This window comes from Belonocnema kinseyi, chromosome 7 (genome assembly GCF_010883055.1).
Source record: "Belonocnema kinseyi isolate 2016_QV_RU_SX_M_011 chromosome 7, B_treatae_v1, whole genome shotgun sequence".
In the NCBI taxonomy this organism is placed as follows: Eukaryota; Metazoa; Arthropoda; class Insecta; order Hymenoptera; family Cynipidae; genus Belonocnema; species Belonocnema kinseyi.
In genome coordinates this window covers 94,587,568-94,611,603 of record NC_046663.1, presented here as the reverse complement: position 1 = coordinate 94,611,603, position 24,036 = coordinate 94,587,568, and the positions used below count along the sequence as shown (strand labels likewise).

At 29.8% G+C, this 24,036-nt stretch overlaps 2 protein-coding genes across 3 annotated transcripts in view; one reads left to right on the top strand and one right to left on the bottom strand.

The window, feature by feature from the left end:
• Positions 1–5,614, top strand: part of LOC117176790 (chromatin-remodeling complex ATPase chain Iswi) — a 20,586-nt gene extending 14,972 nt beyond the window's left edge. The window contains exon 5 of the mRNA XM_033367090.1: positions 4,785–5,614. Coding sequence (XP_033222981.1) covers positions 4,785–5,250 — 466 coding nt within the window. The 3' untranslated portion in view covers positions 5,251–5,614. The remainder of the gene's footprint in view (positions 1–4,784) is intronic.
• Positions 5,610–24,036, bottom strand: LOC117176795 (CUE domain-containing protein 2). 2 transcript variants are annotated; one of them, XM_033367105.1, is made up of 5 exons: positions 23,919–24,036; positions 14,300–14,389; positions 13,878–14,214; positions 13,569–13,742; positions 5,610–10,199 (listed from the first exon to the last, which is right to left on the bottom strand). In XM_033367105.1, the coding sequence occupies exons 2-5, from the start codon at positions 14,386–14,388 to the stop codon at positions 9,942–9,944; spliced, it is 858 nt and encodes a 285-aa protein (XP_033222996.1). In that variant the 5' UTR covers position 14,389; positions 23,919–24,036; the 3' UTR covers positions 5,610–9,941. The 2 variants fall into 2 exon arrangements, with proteins under 2 accessions (XP_033222996.1, XP_033222995.1); XM_033367104.1 differs by lacking the exon at positions 23,919–24,036 and adding an exon at positions 23,614–23,731.

Sequence of the window (24,036 nt, the reverse complement as noted above, 5' to 3'; positions counted from 1 at the left end):
ACTTTTTTTTGTGGAGTTTTAATTATTTATTGGATACTGAAAATAAATCATTATCGAAAAAAAGGGTTTTAGGTGGAATTTACATTTTATATAGTGAAAAAACCCATTTTTCAAAGAAATACTTTTTTAGAAAACCCATTATAGTACTATTTATTGTGATTTTCAACAAATTATAAACTTAAATAGATTTATATTTAAGCAAAAATCATCTAAAAGTTAGGTTAGAATTCGGATTTCAATTCTTATAGTTTATTATTCATATTCTTTGCATAATCTGAATCAAAATTTTTTCTACATACATTAATTAAAGCTTATTAAAGCTTGCATGAGATGCTGAAAAAACTGTTTTTTTTTTAAATCATTTTTAACAAAAAAAATTTTTTCAATGTATAAGGTGGACATTCTATCTAAAACGATAGTTTTTTTATCAAGATTTGTTTTTAGTATTAAATCTTTGTTTTAAACTTTTCAAAACAATCGTAAAAACACTTTTATGCAAAAATTAAAATAAATATTTAAAATTGTACCTACTCTTTCCAGTTTTCGGCACCAGGTGGCGAAATGGTTGACCACCACTCCCAATACATAAAAATATTTTATCAGGATTTTTAGCACAGGAATTTGTACATTTAGGCACAAATCTCCAGTCTCATTAATTTTTTAGTTCCATCTTTCTTTCTCAAAAAAAAATACCAAAAAAGCCTTTTTGCAATTATACTCCTATTATTAGTGATTTCAGAATGAATAGTTTCATATTGAAAAATAATCCACATTTAATGAATGACCCTATTTGTCAAATTTCGGTGCCTCCTCTCCCCAAGTTTTACGTAAGATTAAGGATGCCCCCCCCCCCTTATTTTAAAATACGACTTAGAAAACAGATTAGCTTAACATATTACCTACTTATCGAATATGGATTTTTGCCCTATTTACATAATACTATTTTAGTTATGATAGCCGTGGCGGTCAAAAAATAATAAAAAAACGTATTCACCGTTTAAACTATTGAAAAAAATCTTGATTTTCTGAACATATCACTTCCCACATTTTTTTTATATTTATTAACGAGATTTTTAAAAGTATTTATACATCTTTAAATAAACAATCTGAATGGGAACAATTACATTTTTACATGGAATGTTGCTAAAAATAAAAATCTCAGAATTAAATTCAAATGTAAACAAATAGAAGTCTTTGAAATTGAACTATTGTAAATAGAAACAATAATGTTTATAAGTTTAAAAATTGGATCTTGTGTAAGAATAAACTTTCTATTTCTGTTGACGTGTTTAATTTCAAAATGTTAAAATTATTGGTAATTCATGAACTAGGGAGAGGCAAGTAATTTTAAAACTGATACATGAAGAGATATACAAGTTGGAATTGAAACCGTCAAAAGTTGATCCATTTTATCAACCGGCGGCGTAAAAATTTAAACAATTTATAATTGAAAAGGTTTAAATTTTCACCAATTGTACGATTAATAATAGTTAATTTTTAAAATTGTACGATTGCTAATAGAATCGTTAGAATTAAGGAAAAATTGCATATTAAAAAAGGGGGTATGAATAACTGCAATAAAAAAAAGAAACGTTATGAAATAAACAGTTCGAGTTTTAAAATATTCTGAATTTTAAAATATTTAACTTTAAATAGCAATTAAATATGAATTTGCAGAAACTGGAAAAAGTAAATTATTTGTCTAATAATAGCTCATTTTACTTCCTAAAATGTTCTCTGCAATTGAGCGTTTGGTTCCATTAACGGTGATAATTATTTTTCATTTGTTTTGCACGTAACCTCGTGATACAGAGCAATTTAGAAATCTTGGTGATTTATGAAGTTTCTATTTTAAATAAATTCGATACTTCATCGCATTAAAACGGATTATTTATTTTTCTTATATTTTCGATGAAATGTGAGTAAAAATTGGACAATGACTCATTGTTGCATTTTGAATTTCGCGCTTATTGCTAATATATAGGTTAGGTCGGCTGCTATATTTTTCCAAATGCATATTTTAATACGAAAGCTAAAAGATTGCTCCTTTCTGCTTTATGAACTTACAACGTGATAATACCCGTATGTATGGCGAAAACAAGTAATATTTAAGCCTGCATTGAATATTTTCAGCTTAAGGTCCTTATTATTTCATTGCGTAATTTCGCATAATCTGCAGATTTTTTACGCATGATCGCACATAATAAACCATTTTTATCACATAATTTTGAAGATTTTCAACAACAAAGAAATTGTCCCTAATGATCTATGACGGATAAAATTACAAAAATACCATTATTTCACGGAACCGTTTAACTCCATTCGTTGACTTCAAAAAGTGCATTTTTTAGACGCTTAAGAAGGCAAAATATTTCATTTGTCTATGTAACCAATTTTAAACAAATGAGTTTTAAAAAAACCGAAAGTGAATCGAAAACAGCGCCACTTATTTGGAATTATTAGATTTCCATTTGAGATTTCAATACAAAATCTCGATCTGACGTATTTCTTGTAGTAAATGTATAATAAATAAATGCCTAGCACATGCCTCTTTCAAAGCATGTTAAAATTAACCTTTTTTTAAGATCGCAATGAAATGTACTTTCTTATAGATAATTTAACGCAAAGATATCAGAGCATGAAAAATAATCACAGTTCAAAATTATATTTCCAAAACTGCTTCCTTTTCATATGGTTTTACATAAAGTGTGTTATAAAAAATGATACCCTCGTTACCTACACAAAAAAGGTATTCTGAGGAACATCCCATATATAAAATATGTGCATAATTTTGCTATGTACACTTTATTACCTTTGTAATATTGTATCCATTAGAAATTTTATAATAAATTTTTATAATTTTTTAATCATTTTTTTTAGGACCTAATACTTTACAAAAATGAATTTGTCCAAATATTATTTTTATCATGTCATCATGGTACTTATGAAAAAGTAAGTTTGCTAATGGGGCGGGCATAATTTTTAAATTTCTGAATTATTTAATTAAATTGTCAACCGGATACTTATCAAAAATAAGTTTGTCGTATGGTTGGTACAAAAACTGGGCTATAAAAATGTACGTCCTCCTTCTCTATATAAAAAAGGTATTCTGTGGAACATGCCACATATAAAATATATGCAAAATTTTGCTATGCACCATTGAGTACCATTATTGTATTTTGTATCCATTAATAAAAATTGTATGCAGTCATAATTTTTCACTTTGTAATTTTATTTTCAAATTACTTTTTATACCATTTTTATATGCGTAATTAGACAAAATAATTTTTGGTTCCTGGTAATATAAAAAAAGAAGAAAGAATAAGGAAAAATTGAGCTTGATTTTGGTTGACTTATGATTCGTTCCATCTGCAGGGTTTGCTTATGAATATTTTAAGAGTTCTTTTAATTAAGTTCAAATAATTTTTAACTCAATTTCTTAAAATTTATTTTTATATCATAGCAATTTTTATATAATGTATATATTTTTCGATCGTTTCTTGTCCTTTTTTGGAAGATGTAATAATCGAAATAGATTGCTTACAATCAACGATAACATTAATTGTTATTCTATTCCATATGCTTGAATAAGTAACTTTATTTTGAAGTAGTTTTAATTTTAAAAAGCTTCGTTGTCAGGGAATTTTCGTTTGCATTCGTTCATGATATGCATCATTTCAATTTCAAAATTCATGTATTTTGTTGAAAATTCGTTTTCTAATGGTACAAAATTAATCTTCTTATTTGAACAATAATCTTTTTTTTTTAATTCAACAGTTTGTTAGCAATTTTTTCTCAACAGAAAAAATCCTTGTTAATTAAAAAATAAACTCATATTGAAGTCTTCTTTTTGTATTTAACTGTTTTTGATTAAAAATTAAAATCTTTTTTGGTTGTAATATCAACGACTAAATTTTTCGTTGTGAATTCATTTGTTGGAATTTTTTTAAAAACTAAAAATGTATCTATTTCAATTAAATATTGCATAAGTTTAGTTGAAAATTCATCTATGTTTGAATGTCAATTTTTTTAACTAAAATTTTAACTATTCAATTTTTGGTTAACAAAGTATCTATTATTTTAGTTCAAATTGCTTGTTTTCTAAATAGAAATAAATCTTCTTGCTTGAAATTTCATACTTTGTTTTTTAACTGAAAATTTAACTATTTTATTTTTGGTAGAAAGTAATCTTCCAGATTGAAAATCCATCTTTTTGTTTGAAAATTCATCTTTTTGGTTGAAAATTCAACTGTTTCTGGTGACGATTTATCATTTTAGTTGAAAATTCTTTTTTGTTTGAAATTCCAGTTAAATATTTATATAATTGTATCTGAAAATTCATCAGTTTGGTTGGAAGTAGATCTTTTTAGTTGAAATTCAACTATTTCGTTGAAAATTTGTCTTTTTTTTTGAAAATTTAACTATTCTGTTAAATCCATGTATTTTGTAAAAAAATGTTTTCTTTTTGTAGAAAATTAATGCGTTTGATTGAAAATTTAAGTATTCCAATTAAATATACATCATTTCAGCTGAAAATTAATTTTTTTTTTTTATGAAAGTTAAACTTTTTTTAGGTAAATAATTCATTATTTTAGTTAAATATTCATCACTTTGGTTTAAAATTTGTGTTTTTTTTTGCGTGGAAATTAATTTTTTTTCAACAGCAAATTTAACTATTCCGATTTTTGTTGAAAACAGATATTCTTTAGTTAAAAATTCAATTATTTTCACTGAAAATTAACTTGAATTAACTTAATTAAATATCCCTCTAATCATTTCAACAGAGTTATGGCGCAAATCGAGCGAGGAGAGGCAAAAATACAAAGACGAGCTGGCATCAAAAAAGCCCTCGACGCTAAAATGGCGAGGTACCGAGCTGCCTTCCACCAATTGAGAATAGCTTACGGAACCAACAAGGGCAAAAATTACACCGAAGAGGAGGATAGATTCTTAGTTTGCATGCTGCACAAACTCGGTTTTGACAAGGAGAACGTCTACGAAGAATTGAGAGCGACCGTTAGGTCCGCTCCCCAGTTCCGTTTTGACTGGTTCGTAAAATCAAGAACAGCCCTGGAATTGCAGAGAAGGTGTAACACGCTCATCACTCTAATTGAACGAGAGAATCAGGAACTCGAAGAGCGGGAGAGACAGGAAAGGAGGAAGAAAGGAGGAAACGCGGGTACTAAACCAACCTCGAAACGTAAAAGTGAAAACTTACCAGCGCCTCAGCCTAGAAAGAAAAAGAAGTAGATGTGAATCGTCATCCATTTTCTTGCACTCACCCAACCGGACCAAAAGAGTAATTTATGTATTTGATATAAAAGCGTAGGCGCGTAGTTTAAAAGTTGAAAAGCTTGGGACTGTGTGGGTGGGGGTGAGAGGTTTTTTTTATACATGCGTTCTCTTTTTCCTCGCGCAATTGCAATGTTCTCTTAATTTCATATGATTCGTTCATTCAGCTTCTGTTTTAAAAGGCTGAGGTTGAATTGATGGTTACGATTCTGAACCTATGTTTAGTTGATTGCAGTATTTAAGAATTTTTCACCTTAATTAACGTACTTTCTGTGCAACGACTGTAAGATGAAAGAGGGAATACAAAACGATTTGCATCTTACGCTACTACATTTATTTATCTTCAAAGTCCTGAATCCTCTGAAACAAGAAATAAAAATACAAAATCGAGATAATGATACTTAAACATAGCTTATGTTAATTTACAAAGAGTCTAGTTCTCGGGCGCATTTTCTCACTCTACCCTGTCTGCGAACATCATCTCGGTTTATCAGAAATGAACTCGTCAACACGATTCTTGTACAAATAAAATATAAACAGCTTGCGGCTTTATAAAAACGTAAACAGTCAATTAAAGTAAAAATAAAATAAAAGCATAAGTTTCACAATATAAATTCGCTGAGTTTAAATTAGTCTCACGGCTAAATTTAATTTACTTTTCCATCTGTTTCACAATTGAAGATATCAATTTTTCGTGGGGGATATTTTTGTACGGCTTTGTAAGGCCCCCAAAACAATTTTCCGCAGCTCTACTTTCTTTCGATTTATGTTATATCGTTTCTCCTTATCTCCAAGATTCAAAACTTGTGTAATTTTTACTTTTTATAATTTAAGGACTATTAATCAATAAAATAAAGCTGAATATTAAAAATATTTCGTCAAATATAATTTGAAAAACGTTGGGAGTTATCATTCCCATCGTGTTAAATGAAGATGCATTTAACATTATTAACGCACTTACTACGCGACTGATTTGAGTAATTAAGAAATCGTTAGTAGCAAAAGTTTGCTTTGATTTCAATTTTTTTTTGCGTCGCTACGTTTTCAACGACGATGTAAATGAAAAAGAATTTGTAAAATTACGTATAGTATTACATAACATTTTACGAATCTTCTACACAGTGATAATATGATAAGTATACAATGTTTTCATATTTAATATCTACTTGTTCTAGTTTCGATAGCTCATTACGCCTAACTGGCGTATCACTTATGATTAATATTCATTGATTAGGGTACGAATACACGCGATACAAAGCGTGGGAAAAAATACCATTTCTGGTGAATCGATGCGCTCTTTCATTCTCTGGTTTTCCAGGCGATCGCCTCAAACGGTGAGCAAATATATTTAATATTAGATAAGTCTTCATCGACTTCAATTACATTCGTAAGTCGCTAAACGCCCTCGATTCACCACAAAGGCATTTGTTGAAATATTCTTCTCACGAGACTATTATTCACTGTAAACTCAGATTTTTCTGTGCAACTGAAGCTTAGAGTGGATAACTTCTCGAGTTATTCGGTATTTAGATCCATATTTCGATTAAACCGACTATGGCCAGGAACGGCCCTGCCCGAGCTTTAGATTCGTCTACGGGTATTTCTAAATTTTTTAAACTCATTCGCTTTTCCTAAACACTTGGTGCGATTTCTAATTTTAAAGAAGAGCCCAAGCGCACACTTAAATTTTGCTGACATTCTTACAAAAGTATGAAATTTAGTGGAAGGCTCCTTTATTTGCCAAAAATTGTACCAATTTTCTTTTTTGATTCTGGTAAAAAGATTTTAAAGTAAAAATTAAAAAAAAATAGTTTAATATTAAAAATATGGCGGCGATTTTTCTGAAAATCAAAAAAATGCCTATTTTTTACAGATGTATAGTTTTTTTTTTAAATTTTTCAATGACAAGAACCTATAATAAAAATGAATAGGAACTCTTTGCATAGAGCGTTTAAATTGGAACAATTTACTCTGTACATATTTTTCGTATCGCGAATTTTTTATTTTCAGAAAAACCATTGAATTTCAAAACAGTGAAAATTCCAAACCAGAATAAAAAAAGGAAGTCATAAAAGTTTTTTAATGCGAAAAAGAAACCTGACACTTTTAATATTTTTGCAAGAATCTGATCAAAATGTTGAATATCTTCAGTATACGACTGGGAGAATTGGAAATATAATTTATTCGAATTGAACTTTTCTCTCCCAGGAATGAAAATCTCCCTATCTAGAAAATTTATTTTGACCTCTCATGGTAAGAAATTGCAATCGATTTAAGTGAAATATTTTGCTTGAAAATCGCAATCAAGTCCTCTCAAAGTAAAGCCGACAGAGGTTGAAATTAGTGAAAAAATGCAATCGAGTTGAGTCAAGTCGCCTTCTGACGGCTTTAATTTGAAATTGGAAATCAACGGTGCAGTTACAATACTAATTAGATAAAAAAAGCGACCTCGATCGCAAAAAGCTTATACAAACTAAGAAACTAACAGTAAGATTGTGAAAATACAAATATCATATCTTACAGCTCAGTCCATCACAAATAAGAACACGATAATATTACTCGTACTATATGATAGCAAAAGTGGCAGAAGGAATCGAGGATCTTTTTCTGTTTTCATTTCATTTTCTCCAGATATGCAGTCTAAATGAGCTTCTACCACTCAAAGTGATTATTACATCATGCGTGTTCTATTTAATGCTCACAATAATTCGTAGTTAAGATATTAATAGTAATACTGGTAAATCATATGGCGTGGTAAACGAATCTTATCTTAAAATTGTCATGCCTCTGTTAATTTTTTTACTTTTTTTTTGTTTTGATTCGAAAGCCAAGTTGTGTATTTTGTGTCTTTCGATTGCTTTCTTGATTTTCCGTCCTTGACTTTAGGGTTTTGTACAAAATACTAAAAAACACTCAACAAATCGGGTATATGTTTCGCAAACTTGTATCCTGCAGAAGACTCTTGGTATAAAAGATTGCTATGAAAATTCGCTGGGTTTCAGTGCACGTGATTCCCCAAGCCCTTTATTTTTTTTTTAATTTCCCTTGGTGCATTTTCCACAGCATATAACGGACTTTGTTGCTAAAATCGCAGTAAAAGCGCGTAGTTGTAAATATCGGAATCAATTGCACCGAAAAAATGTATTTATTTTACGCCAAACGCATTAGTGCTGGTGTCCGGAGTAGATTGAAAAGGGGAGTTCCTTCCTTACCAACTTCGAGACCATTCGATAGTTTAAGTGGTTCATGTCAATGCTAAGTTATTCTAGTGTGAGATTCTCTGATGGACATCAAAGAAACTTAGCACGGACTTGAACCACTTAGGCGGTCGAATGGTCCCGAAGTCGGTAAGGCAGGAATTGCCTTGAATTCTTCCCGTTTATGCGATGAATCCGTCAAAATTCATGTTTAGGTTCAACCCAAGTGTCGAATTCAGCGAAATTAAGGGTCTATTAGACTATTATATAGAGTAATTTTAATCAAGCCATTTTCATCATGGCCATTTTTTAAAAATTATACTATATAATAGTCACAAAAATTCGTTTATTTCGACACTTTTCAAGTCTGACGTATTGTTTTGATGCGCTGGGTGTAAAATGGATTTTTTTACGGGCACTGTTTCGATAATAAATTCAAAGCGTGTTTATCTATTGACTAAACTAAATAAATTGGCGAGGCAAAAAACGGTAAGTGATGCAAACTGTTAAGAAAAAATGAATGTCTTGCTTGGATTGCTAAAATAAAGTGCGGTTTTGAGAAAACTTAAATAGAGTTAAAATAAAGTAGCCGAGGTTACAATAGCCAACCGACAAAGAAGTATCTGCTTTCTCATCAGTAACAGTCGAGGTATTTTTCTTCGCACTTATGTGAAATATGGTTACATAGAAAATTGATGACCTTTTGTACTGAGTTTTAACTCATTTATCTCACGATATCCAATATATAGTTGAAAGTCGAAAAATATGCGATTTTTCATTGTAACGCTTATCTTTTTGTTTTAAAGACTTTGGTTTCCGAAGCAACTTTTGGTCTCCAAACGACTTTTAGTCTCGAAATCAAATGATGCTTCGACGCCAAAGTGATTCAAGAAGATGGAACCTAATTTGACAAAGTGTCGCTCAATTCTCTATATTCTCTTTTCTTTCTCTGTACAAAAGCGTATCGAAATACTAGTTAGATCAAACTGGATCTTGTTAAAAATCCAAAACTGGATAAATCACGCATGGCCATTGTACGCTCGATGGAAAGAATTATTTACACATCAAGCGTTGGATATCAAAACTGAAAGTCAACTTCACACAAACTGCGTAATTTAGGTTTTACACAACATAAATATTAGCCCTAATTTTAATAATAGAATAACTTGGAGAAGATTTAATACTGAATTAGATTCATTTTCAATTTGAACAAATTTGAAGCAAATTCTTCTGAGATCGATTAAGACAGTTCCGTGAATGCCTTGTAAAAGTAATTAATTCTAATGTAGTTCGAGGATGAATTCGGCGATTGGATGACGATTAGTTTGATATCCAATGCTTTCCGTTGATATTCCTAGCTCTGACCGCGAAGGGAGAAATCTAAGAAATGATTCAAACTGTAATCATATGCCTCCAAGGGGGTGGATCAGGGGGTGGAGGCAAGGGGACTGGTTACGGGCGGCAGTGGCCTCTCTTTTTTGCGCCTTCGTTGCCATCTTCCTCTTCTCCACGTTTTATTTCCGTGAAACGTTCACCCTTTAAACTTACAATCTTGTTGTCCAGATACCTCACCAACTTTTTCGGTTCCGTTTTCGGCGCTACTGGTCGGTGCTCACGCGAATCGTCATCCCTGTCTACGTAACTGTAGCGAGCGATTATGCGGGATTTCAGCTCCTCGTCGTTCACGCGGGCTTTATTTCGAGCATTGGGCTGTTGACAAAAATAAGGGTTCAAATACGATTCTTATCAGTGATGGCGCAACTCTAGGAGGGGGGGGGGGCACATTAGGCAATGCCCCCAGTCAAAAATCGACCAGGGAGGGGCAAAATATTAATTTGTCCCCCTCTGAAATCGAATTATTAAATTCATCGGATCGTTTGAATTATTTCAAATATCTACCTTAAATCTTTGTGAAATAATTAAAGTCTCGGAGATCAGTGAAATATTTGTGAAATGTTTGTAGAATTATTTTAATCTTTGTGATAGCCTGGGGAAATCATCGAAATCTTTGTGCAATCTTTGAAATGAAATCTTATAAATCTATCCGATATCTGTTCTAAATATTTAAAATGTTTGCAAGATATTTGAAATCTTTTTAAAATTATTTAAATCTTTGTGCAATCTTTGATACCTATTGGCGATCTTTATGAAATAATTGAAGTCTTTGTGAAAGCTTTAAAACCTATCCGAATTATTTTGTAAAATATTTGGAAAATCATCTAAATCATTCTGAAATCTTTTAAATCTATCAGGCATCTTTTCGAAACTTTCAAAATTCTGCAAAATTTTTAGGATATTTTAAGAATTTGTGTAAAAACTTTAAAATCTACCTGAAATCTGGCAATCTTTGCGAAATAATTCAAAGATTTTTGAAATAATTGGTAATATTTGAGAAATCTTTGAAAAATCATTGAAGTCTATGAAATCTTATTAATCTATCCGATATCTGTTCTAAATATTTAGAATCTTTGCAAAATATTTGAAATCTTTGTAAAATTATTGTGAAATAATTGAAGTCTTTGTGAAAACTTTTAAATCTATCCGAAATCTTTTCTAAAATATTTAGAAAATCATTTAAAATCTTTGTGAAGTCTTTTAAATCAACGGGAAATCTTTTAGCAACTTAAAAAATTTTTAGGAAATTCTAAAAATCTTTGTGCAAACTTTAAAATCTGCCTGAAATCCTTGGAAATCTTTACGAAATATTTTTGAAACATTTGGTAATATCTGTGAAATGTTCGGAAAATTATTGAAATATTTAAGAATGTGTATTTCGTACCTGTATTTATTATTTAATATTTATTGTTCATTTATTATTTATCATTTATGTACAATTTTTACATAGTATAATATTATTATACTATGTACAAATTGTGTCATTTAATATTATAAGTCTATTCCCCTGCCCCCCCCCCCCCTAGAACAAAAAGGCTCCGTCGCTTCTGATTCTTATTATCTTAATCCAAAAATTTTGTAATAAAATATTATTCTGATGTAAAAATGGATGGGAACAGACGAGGAAATTTTCTTTAAAACGTGTAGTCCGTTTTTAAATTCCTTATCATTTTTTTTAATATGGTGGAACTTTTCGAAATTCTGAAAATGCTTAATTAAACATATTTTTGAAACAGAAATAGAGGATGATAGACTGTCATTCCTATAAACACTGTATTTACAGGTTGGCCACTCTGTAGTGGAAAACCAGAAAATGAAAGTAAGTGTATGTTCAATTTGTACCCTTTTCAAATTAAAAGTCATTCGGTTTGCAATAGCTGATAGTGAAATTTATAGTTTTAAGAACAGCAAACTTAAAATTATTTAATTTTAACACGTTGGGTTGTAACTGTGTTATTTTTAATCATCTATTTTAAAATTAGAATAGTTCAGAGTATTGATTTTGAGAATTCCGATAGGAAATCATACTTCAATCTATAATCTTATCTCAATATATTATTATGTTCCGGAAGTGACTGAAAGTGGGTACATTTTAGGTTTTAACAAAAAAAATTAAACCTTGCCAATTTTAAATGCGTTTTTCTCGAAAGGCAGGTTTTCGAAGTTCCAACTTTAAAAGTATAAATTCCTTCAAACCTAAACAATCTGAAATTGAAGAGTTAAAAACCCAAACTATTTCAAATCTAAAGACTTAATAAAAGGCATAAACATTTATATTAATTATAAATATAAATTAAACAATTTCAAGAAACTTTAAATTCAATTATTCATAATGTCCGACAATATTAATTTATGTCGTTTAAAATTACGGAGTCATTTCTAATTAAGAATTGTTTTTTAATTGGTCATGCTTGAAAACTTTCAAATTTAAATAGTTTAAAATTGAACTATTGTAAATTGGAAGTCTCAGTTATGAAACAAATTGTTTATTTTTAAATGATCAAAAATTTCAGACTTCTGAATATTCAAGTTTTATACGAAGTTCGGAACTATTAGTAGAAAAATCTTTCCATCACTTTGAATGTCAGTTAAAATCAAAATTATTTAAATTTACTACAATTCAACTTTAAGATTTAGAAGCTACAAGTTTGTAATGTGAAATTGAAATCATTTTCAGTTTTAGACCTCAAATTTAAAATTGTTCAGTTTTCAAAGTATTATTAAACATCTAAGCTTTCGATTGCTGAACTCTAAATGCTCTAATTTTAAGTGGTTCAAAGTGAAAAAATTTCAGAATGTTAATGCTTTGATTTCCAGTTTCATTTGGAATAACTTCAAATAACAAAATCTTTAGCTTTTAAAGCTTGAATTTTTATATTCCAAAAACTGGTAAGCCTTCTGTTTTCAAGAAAAACTTCATACTTCTGTACACCTCACATCAAAATGATCTACAGTGAATGGAAGTCGACTCGATTCCCTGTAAATTAAATAATAATAGAATGTTCTATACATATAAAAGGTTCAAAGTTATGACCCCGGTTTTGCTATAATTACAGTAAAGGAAAATATTCTAAATACAATAGATTCGGGAATATGAAAATTTAAAGTTGGCTCTCTTTTTTTTAAAAAGCTTTGTAAAAAATTACACGCGTTTCTTTTCTTTTCAATTACTTCTATCTTGGAATGTTTAAAAATATATTTATAAAATATATTTACTATATATTTTATTTATATTATTTTTATTTATATATTTTCCATTCAACTGTAATGTATATAGAAAAATGAAAATTTATATAAAAACTGAAAAGTACCCACTTCCTCTATATTTATCTGTGAAGTTGAGGTTCATTTTTTAGGACGTTTCGCTAAAGTTTCAAAGAGTTCGGATTCCGGCCTGTCTCTTCAACGGAGGGCGTTTTTATGCTAAAATGAAGAGGTTAAGCAAAAAAATGTAAAATACGCAATGACGGGATTAAGGGACAGTCGAGGGATTTAAAGAAAATGTGAAGCCCGTTTTCGAATTACTTAATCTTCGAATTATAATTCTTAATAAAATCAGCCGGAAATTTGAAAAAAGGGGAATTATGTTGGATCAAAGATATTTTAGAGAAAACGATGGAAAATAAGGTACAGGCACTGATCCCTTTAAACCTTTTCTATTATTTAAATCTGTTCCTTACTTACTGTAAGGAACGTAAGATTGCTGACGATGCTTTGCCCAGCTTCTTGCCTGTGAAGAGCAAGTTGAGCTGCTTTTGCTATGTCTCCTCCAGCAACCGCCAAACAATGACGTGCTTCAGCTGAGCTCGCTCCCGGAAACATTTCTTGCAAAAGTGCCACTTGATGCCAAGATGATTCCTATTACAATAAATAACATCACAATTAATTTAAAGTACAAAAATAACTGCTATAATTGTAAAAATAATCATTTCAGTTAAAATTCTGCAAGAAAATTTTAGTGAGATTATTAAAAAAATAATAATAATTGTTTACCTCTGCAAAGTATTCACCACTGGAGTCGCTACCAGCGTCACTCGTTTCTGAGAGATGATGAACCCTCATTCTTTGAGTATCTGGGGGCAATAGAGCCGCTAAACTGATGTGGCTCAGAAGATCGTGGGATTGGCCATTTTGATTTCCCTTGTTTTCTTGGCGCAAGTTGCTTTCGACGTCAAGTAGCCACTTCGAGACAGCTTCTTTTTCAATTGTGGAAAACTCAGGAAGGCAAGCGGACACCATTTCGCACAATCCATCGACGTCCAAATCTTCCTCGAGAGCACTTTCCTCCACCATGCTCACCACGTAGCTGAGCACGATGTCATCAATCAAGCTGAAGGAATTTCAACAACCATTTTCATAACTAGAACCTTTCTTTTTATTTACTTAATGCTTTATTTAATTGCAAGTGTCATTACCTCAATTGTGCTGTGGGCACTTGTTTTCTAACAAAGTTGAACAACGATTTCTTAACAAGTTCCTCCTTCTCGTTCGTCGTTTTGCTCATTCTAGTAACAGAAAATTGAGTGGTTGGGTCATTGCTAGGAGACACCTATTCTTCATGTATATAACTCTTTGCATAATTTCATGAAAAACAAATGAAAACCGTAAGTACATTCTAAAAATGTAAGAACACCCAACCACGCCTGCTCTGAACCAAGTTTCACTTAAAAGAGTATGCTAAAGTTTGTAACCTAGAAATTATGTTTTTGGGATGCCTCTTGAGTATTTCTACCGAATATGAAAAAATGGGTAGGCCCCCTTTTGATAAAACTCAATATTTTTTGTTTTATGATAAATTCATGTGATTTTTATCAAAAGAAACAAGTAAAGTTTTCTCTGCTAAAAACCTTAAATTATACGTCCAAAAAAGCTCTGATGTGATGCTGATATTTACTGACTTTCTGTTCTCTTTTAAATATTGAAAAATATCTGAAAAATGCGTTTTATTTCAATTTTACGCTTCTGGTAAATTTTATGTAAAAATTATTTGACAAATGCTCACGAATTTTCCAACAATTTCAAAAAAGAAAAGAACGTTTTCGTGTGTCTATAGTTCAGAAGTTATTTCGTTTTTAAGTGATATTTTCGTGAATAAAATGGTATATCTTTTTGTTTTCGCATACTATTTTTTCCACTCTACATCCTAGATTAAAAGTGTATAAATGTAAATTAAAGTATATTAAACAATCTTTAAAACTAAAGAAGAAAATTCATTCTCTCATAGAATAGAAATTATAGTCTCATAATAGGCTGATTTTTATGGAATTTTATTTTAGATGGAATTTTTTATTAAAAACTTATTTCGTATATATTACAACAGTACTTTTCACTGTTTTCTTTAATTGCCGTGCTAGATATATATTGGTTTTTTTTCAATAAATATTAATTCAGATATTAAAAATCTTTACAAGTAATGTTAAAACAAAATTATTAAAAGGAAAAATGGGATTAATCACAGTGCCCATATTATGAGACACCGTTTTAGAGTCATGTCCCAAGTGTCTCATTGCTATGTCCGTATTATGAAACGGGTAAATAAAATCTAAAAATAATTAACTTTTGTGCTTTAATAATCTTTTTATAAACAATAAATGAATAATTGAAGTCTAGAAACAAAAATAGCAATTTGGTCATACAGTTAGGTTATTAATTCAATAATATAATAGTATAAAGATTCTTTGTGATTGCTGCTTATATTATTTGGTTTCTTGCTTGATTTTTTGTTCTATTTCTTTTATTTTCGGTGATAAGATCTGCTTTTTTCCTCTCTTTTTTTCTTTTTTCATATTGCAGTTCTACCGTTCATCAGTTGTTCCTGCTGCGGGTTATTTAGGTTCTTGATTCTTTTCACCCAAAGTTAATTGTGTACAGTTTTCACTCCTTATCAATTCCAATTTTTCAGGATCCTCAGTATAGTCGATTCATCAGGCGCGAATAGTGACTGACATAATATTTTCATGTAGTTCAAATTCAATATTCATATCATTCAATAGAATATTTTTTTCAGGTTCAACAGTTTTGTGTAGAAGTACAACTTTAATCAACGAATCATTAGGACTAGCAGAAGGTTTTTGTGAAATTATCTCTAAATTGCTTTCATTGAAGATTTTCGTTTACAGACACTTGACGTACTAACTTAATTTATGAACTAACGCTTCCGCCTCTTGATTGTTAGTTTCATTATAATTCCTAAATTATAAATATACGATATCAAAATTAAAAATATTAATCTATAATACATGATTTAATTAATTAGAATCAGCATTACACTTAAAACATATTTCGCGCTCAAAGGGTAACAAATTCAGGATAAATTCCGAAGATTTCGAAACAATTCGATTCAAATTCAAATAAATTGGGAAAAAGTTTGAAAAATAAAAAAATTCTATCGATTTCTGTAAAACTGGATTGAATTTAGAGGAATTTAAGATCTAAGAGAAGAATTTAATGAAATTCATAAAAAATTAAGGTGAATTAAAAAAAAATCAAATGAATTTAAATCAATTTGAAAAAACTTAATTGAATTCAGTAACTTTGAAATAAGCTTGGAAACATTTAAGAGAAGTCTAAGGATATGACAAAATGTCTAAGAATTTAATTTGAGGCTAATAGACTTCAGGACCAATTAAATAAAAACTTTTTAAAATTCACTGAAATAAGTAGAATTGAATGAATTTAGAAAAATTCAAAAGAACTTAAGAGGATTTAGGATAAATTAATAAGAATTCAGGGCGAATTAAAAATGAATTGTAAAAAATATTTGAAAATCTCTTCAAATCTTCGAAACCCTATGAAATCACTCATGCCTGGTGAAAAATTCTTTCAAATCAATTAAAATATTTAAATCCCTGGAAATTATTTAAATCTCTTGAAAATGCCTTTGAATCTTTTTAAATGCCCTAAAATATTTCAGTCTTTGAAAGCCTTCAAGCTACGGAAAAAAATAAAAAAATGCTGGTAATATTTTAATATTTCGTAAAATATTCCGAATCCTTTGATATCTTTTGAAAGCACTTGGAAACGCCTGAGAATCTTTCACAATATCCTCAAGTATTTCAAATCCTTTTACATCACATTAAATTTCTGAAATGAATAAGAAATTTCTTTGTAATCTTTTAAAATAATCCAAATTATTTTAAATACTATACACTCCTCTAAAAAAATTTTAAAGCTCTTGAAATGCTAAGAAATTAAAAAAAAATACGTTACAATATTTCAAATCCTTTAATCACTTTATCAATTACATTAAAACTTTTTGAAATTAAAACAAAATCCATTGAACTAAGTACAAAAGAGTAAATTTATATAAATTCAAGTGAATTAAAAAACTTCTAGTGAATTCATAAAATTCAAGAATCTTTTAAAATTCCGTAAAATAATTCAAATTAAAAACTCCTGGAAATAATGCCTTAAAATTTTTAAAAATACCCTCAAATCCTAAAAAATTCTTCAAATTATTGAAAGTATATTAAAAATTTCTCAGAACCTTTATAAATACCCTGAAATATTTCAAAGAATGCAAAATAATTCAAAAATAGGTATAGACCCAAAATGAATAGTGATTAACCCATGAATTAATGTATTGAATGAAAAGTGACTAGTGTGCTTTTTTTTAATTGATTGTTATTTTTTCAAAGTTCCTTACTCAAATAGGTTACCCATAGGGACCAAATCAGGAAAATAGGGTACTTTAGGGACCTTAAATTTCGCAAATGTTGTGTACTATCCTCTTATAAATTTCCTAAATCTTTTTGCTCTTGTCGCAAATTTATACTCTTACTCTTCTTTCTGGTTTGACAAATGTCGTAGTCACCAGAACTAGGATTAAACGGTGCTAATCCAGATGCTGAAGTCCACTAACAATAACTTCTTTCTATTTCGGCATATTGTCCAGAGCCATTTTCAAAAATGCAGGAAAATGTTCTTTTTCTTTAATTTCAGTATGTTATTTTGAAGTTTCATTTTATGACAGTTTTTTCAAAGTTTCCTTAAACGGATGAAAGAATGCTATATGTCCAATGATTGCATCACATGCGTACAATTAGAATAAAATCCTATCAACTCAATCTGCTTGTGTCGACAAAAAACAACCAAAGGAACTGTTATAGGAGATTAATGGTTATTTAAATATATTATCACTGGGAATTCTACTTTTTCTTGAAGCAACGAAGGATAGAGTACATTGGTAATATATTCATAAATAGTCTCAGCATTCATCCAGCCAGTATCAGAGATACCGATTGTCCAGTTTCTGGGTGTTTTATCGGCAATGGTCTTTAGAACTCCTTCCTTGTATGCGAACATTAACAATGGTGGAGCACAAATACAATCTGCACTATACATAAATATAGCAGTAAGAAATACCTTAATACCATCTGTTACTTTATAAGCTGCATGAGTAACTTTCGAAGCCAATAATTTATCTGAATCTGGACATAATAAGATACTTGAATAATTGCAATTAAAAATTCTGCTTGCAGGAATGTTCAATATACTCTTCTTATCTAAGTACTTTTCTTGCTCGCCAAAATACTCTTGCAAATATTCTCGAGTAAAATTTGCTCTGCTGATGCTCAAATGCTGTGGTTTTCTGATACTTATGGAATGGAATGGAAGCTTCTAATTTGTCCCCTAAGGGTTTACATTTTTTCTTGCACCTTCTTCCCTGTTCCTTTACACACACCCCACACACTTATTTGGTGGTAGGAGGGGGACCTACAGTTTAAGGTGGGTTCCGAATCACCAGGAGCAATAGCTTCAAGTACTTAGAGAAAACCTTTTTGTCTAGAGGTACCGGTTCCACGACTCTCCGGAGATGAACAACTCTCTTGCTAGGCACAGAATCAAGAAGTTCATTTTTCGTAACTAGCTGACCTCGTTCAGCTTTATAGAGAATCCAGTTAACTATATCTTGCTCAATAGCTTCCGATAAAAATGCGCTCGGCCCTGGTTTTATTTTGAATTCAACAGGATGATTTTTCTTTCTGGCAAGTGTGGCTACTGGAATCCCATACGCAGCAGCAGCAGCAGCTTTCCTGAGAGAGATGTCGGTATCCAATGCTTTCAAGGAATTTTCAAAACTTTCAGACGAATAATTCTTCCTTTTAACTGTATTCTTTTTAGTTTCTCTTTAATGATTAACTAATGCATGAGTCTTCCTTCAATTTCAAACAAGTTGTACTTTTCTTCAAATTAGCTTTTTTCAGTTCAAGTTCTTTTCTTTCGATTCTTCCTAGTAACTTCCATTATAATTATCTTTTTTTTACCCAAAATCAATATTTAATAAATCAATAACACAATTTTAGGTTTATGATATCAAAACATGCTCATGAGTATGCTTCATTTTAGATCTTAGCTTACATGTAGTGCACATTTTGTAACTAACTTACCTTATAACCTGTATCGTAATAAGTGTACGGAATCAGTGCAATGTTTATTTGATTTAAAGTACAGACAAACGTTAAAATTATCACTTTTAAGATTAAAAACGAAGAAGAATCTTTCAGAAATTGCTGTCTGATTAATTGGTGAAAAGAATGGAAACGAGCAGGTCTGTGATTATGTAACACGCGGTTCTTCGTTCCATAAGTACAGACTTTGAAACAGTCCATGTACGTATTGTGAAACACAATTATTATTCAAATATCACAAGGAAATTGGTAAAAAAAAATTTCCAACATAATCTACAACTCAAAAGCTTTCAAATAAACAATATTAATTTTAGTTGCAAAATGATTTGATGAAACAAATCAATCCTTTCTTCGACCGTTGATATTTATTGATTTCAAATCAATAAATATTAATTTTAAATGTAAGTATAGTAAATTATCATAACATTCGAAAAAACAAACAGAGTATATTTGCTTCTAAGGGTTGCATGGCTGCTCAATTTAAACAGGCTGTGAAATACACATACTTAAATACTTTTGTTTAAATGTAAAAACTTCAGAGCAAAATGTATTTATATGAGTTTATAAATATAGATAATTATATTCTTAAATATTATTTTGTCGTCACCTTGCGCGCTTTGCTTATTTTTATTTTCAATTTTTTAATATAGCGTCTCATAATACGGACGGTTTCTTTACTAAATCTTTTCGAAATTTAAACAGTAAAAGAGCTTTTGCATGACATTATTGAATAAGAAGTTCATCAGGGTTTTCTGTTCTATGACAGCTAGAAATAGTTTTATTTATGATTTTTCTTTAAAGATAATTTAATCTACTTTAAATAATCTTGGCGCAATTTTCATGTAGAATATACAATGATCAAGTTATTATATGAAAGCACAAAGATCAAAAAATAAAAAATCAGATCAGTATAGAATTTAAATAAAACTAATGTCTTTAATGATTTCCCAAAATCCCTTCCAAAAAAATGTTAAGGGGCCTAATGATTTTCTTCATATTCGGTAAAAATACTCAGGAGACATTCTCAAAACATAATCTCTGGTGTAACAACTTGCTCTTTTAACTGAAACTTCGTTCAGAACAGGCGTGCAACCCTTTTACATACAATTAGTTGAATAAAACTAGTTTTGTTTGTGCAACTTGAAAATTCTGAAAATATTGAACTATAAACTTTAAAATGTTGGTTAAATCTTCAAACTTATTTTTAATAAAAATATAAAATACAGTCGAGAAATGTTTAAATATTATTCCAAACTTTAATACTTCTGACACTTTTCTAAGTTTTAATCAAAATGCAAGGTAACGAAGGTAACAAAAACGATACAATTGATATATTCTTAATATTATAATTTGTTATAGTTTAAGTATTTAAAAAATTTTGAATTTATGAAAACATGTTTTTAATTTTAGATGCCAAAGATGCATTATAACTAAATGAGGAATTAATATTATAAATTTAAAAAAACTAATTGATTGAGTTACAATTCCCGGGTGTCCAGCGATTCTTCGAAACAAAATTCAAGGTCTTTTCCAGATTATCCAGGTCTAGAAATCGAGTTTTTTTTTGCTAACATAAGTGGTATTTGTGATGCGTTTGGGGATATTTTTAATTCTTTGTAAAGTCTTTAAAATCATTCAAATCTGTGTGAATTCGTTGGACTTTTTAATGGGTACAAGCCTTAGTTAAAGCTTAACATTTCTGTGAAATCTTTGAGAAATTTTCTAGAATATTTTAAAGCTTATTTAAAATCTTTGAAATGCTTGAAATCTTTGTTAAATGTTTAGAAATCTTTCTGAAATCTTTCTTTAATCATGTTCGTGAAATCTTTTTGATATGCTTGAAATCATTCAAATCTTTTGAAAACTTCTAAGTTTAATTGAAACATTTTGAAATCTTTTGAAATCGTTTAAAATCATTCAAATGTTTTGAAATCTTTGAAATCTTTGAAATCTGGTGTAATGCACCGTTGCTGAAACCACTGGAACATTTGAAACCTTTGTTAAATATTTTCAAATATTTTAAAAAAATTTGACATCCTTTAAAATATTTGAAATGTTTACAAATCTTTGAAATTTGTTGTAGTGTTTTTCCTCGTTGAAATATTTTATGTCCTTGAAAGCTTTGAAATATAAGAAAACTTTGTGACGATTTTGGAAATCTTTGAAATATTTTTGATATCTTTCATTAAGCTTTATTCGTAAAATCTTTTCTGTTAGTTTTAAATCATTAAAATTCTTTGAAATCTTCAAAACTGGTGTACTGTACCCTTCTTGAAATATTTGTGAAATTTATATTAAATCTTTTGTAATCGTTTGAAATCACTCGAATAATTGAATTGTTTGCTAAATCAAAATTTTTTAATCTTTTTAATGTTTTGAAATCCATCAAATCTGGTGCACTACACCTTTTTTGAAATCTTTGAAAATCTTATATACTTTTCAAATACTTATGAAGTCTTTAAAATATGAGTGAAATCTTTCTGCGATCTTTTGTATTCGTTTAAAATGATTGAAATATTAAAAATATTTGTGAAATATTTCGAAACCTTACAAAAAATTGTTTAAATCTGTTAAGATCTTTAAAATGTTTGAAATCTGGTGTACATGATTGTGCATATATCACTTGTTAAAATATTTTGAATTCTTTAACACTTCTTTGAAATCTCTTGGGTACGTTTAAATCATTGAAATATTTAAAATCTTTGTGAAAGCTTTTGAAATCATTTGAAATTCTCGTATTCTTTTTAAATCTTTATGAATTTTTTTTTATAAATCTTTGAAACTTTTGCGGGATCTTTTGATATCTCCTAAAAAAATTTGAAATTGCATGAAACCTTTGAAATATTATACATATATGGTTTACTATACCATTTTCATAGTCTTTGAAATCCTCGAAATATTGTGAAAGTTTTAAAATCTTTGTGAAATCTTCGAAGTCTGATGTACACGCCTTTTTCAAATCTTTGAAATCCTCTCAATCTTTTGAGATATTTGTGAAATCTTTTTAAATCTATGCTTGTAAAATCTTTTGTATTCGTCGAAATCATTGAATTATTTGAAATCTTCTGAAATATTTTGAAACCTTTTGAATTCGTTTGTGAAATTATTGTTAGATCTTAATCGAAATCTGGTGTTCATGCCTTTTTTCGAATCGTTGACATCCGTGAAGTCTTTGTAAAATGTTAAAAATCTTTTTAAATGTTTGAACTATTTTGGAAAGATTCTAATTCTGAAAAAATAGTAAATTAACATCGAAATTTTCAACCAATAATTTTGATAATTTGTAAGTTGAATATCACAAAAAAAATTATACTTTAATATTCTATATTAGCAGAGAAAAAAATTTAAAACTTGTAGAATTATTCACAATATAAGTCTACAAAAAGAAGCCTTGAAATCTCTTGATTTATTTGGCAATAAGCAAAATATAAAGTATATCTTGATAAGCAAACAACTTTTCGGTAGCAAGATTTTTTCAAAACGAAATATTTCTTTCAAAATAGGCAAAAAGTAATTAAAACTCAAGGTTCTCATGAAAAATTCAAGATTTCCATTTTTACTAGGTCGACTAACTCTCAATATAGATTCTTTTAAAATAAAAAATCTTTAAATTTGAAAAATTCAACTATTGAAAAAGAATAATTGTATGTGAACAGGTTCAAGAATTAAAAATACTAAACAAAAAACATTAATCTGATAAAATAACAACATGAAAAAATGTAGGCTTACAATAATTTTTAGTTGATCCAATCCACTAAATCTGAGATTCACAAGTCTATTTCTGATCTGAACAATTCTAAACTCTCAAAAAAGGAATACAATTGACCCAAAATTGAAATAGAAAAATGATGAAATCCAGAACTTTGACAAGTAAATTTAAGTCGACATGAAACTTACTCTCATTTAACACAAACACGAAGTTTCTATCAAGGAAATCAATGACACGTCTAGACCAATAACAGAAATCCACTATATCGCAAACAAAGTAAACCGCTTGCAAATTGTTGTATAAAATAATATTAATCGAGTGTTAGGTTAAGAGACGCATTATCGCAACAGAGACCACTTGTCGAGACAAAAATCATACTAGAGAATCTAAACAATATTCGGCGATTCAAAATCAGTGGCACTTTTCACTTATTTCATCCGGGGCTCAAAAAGTGAAAATCAGGTTCCAAAAGAAGCCTTGAAAGGGCTAAAAAAATGACAGCTCTATACACAAGTAGCGCCGGTGTCGTCGAGGATTGCCAAGAAAAGCATTCGATTTTTCTTTCCATTTTGTTGGAATGCATTTTTCGAGAAGGAAACTGCGTACTAACCTGTGGCTGTCAGAAGAAAGAGGATAACACATTCACTCAAGTCTACGACGAAAAAATTAACCGATAACAATCTCGTATATAAACAAGTTTATGCTATTTGACAGCTCGGTGTATCTCAGGGATGTCGTGGATGGTGGCGCCACCTAGTGAACTTCGCAAGGGATGCTGGGTCATTTCTCGACCCAAGATCACCGATTCTAAGCATAGAGTCCGAGTAGAGGTTAGAAAAGAGGGGTGGGCGGAAGGGGTGAGGAGAAGGGAACCACTGGTAGTAACATCCCTCGATTCTCTCGTCTCGTTATTACCTTTCTTCGGGGGAGACCTTTCTTGGATCGCAGAAGGAAAATCAATACGGTACGGCTGTTTCCCTTTATTCACCCCCAGTACAAGTCGCGTGATATTCTCGCTGCTCTGGCACACTCT

Excerpts from the sequence above, each read along its gene's own strand:
- LOC117176795 (XM_033367104.1), bottom strand. The coding sequence starts at position 23,645 with ATGTGTTATCCTCTTTCTTCTGACAGCCACAG. Across the intron at positions 14,215-14,299 it reads GTGCCCACAGCACAATTGAG|CTTGATTGATGACATCGTGC; the intron begins GTAATGACACTT and ends AAATTCCTTCAG. Across the intron at positions 13,743-13,877 it reads GTGGTGAATACTTTGCAGAG|GAATCATCTTGGCATCAAGT; the intron begins GTAAACAATTAT and ends TTATTGTAATAG.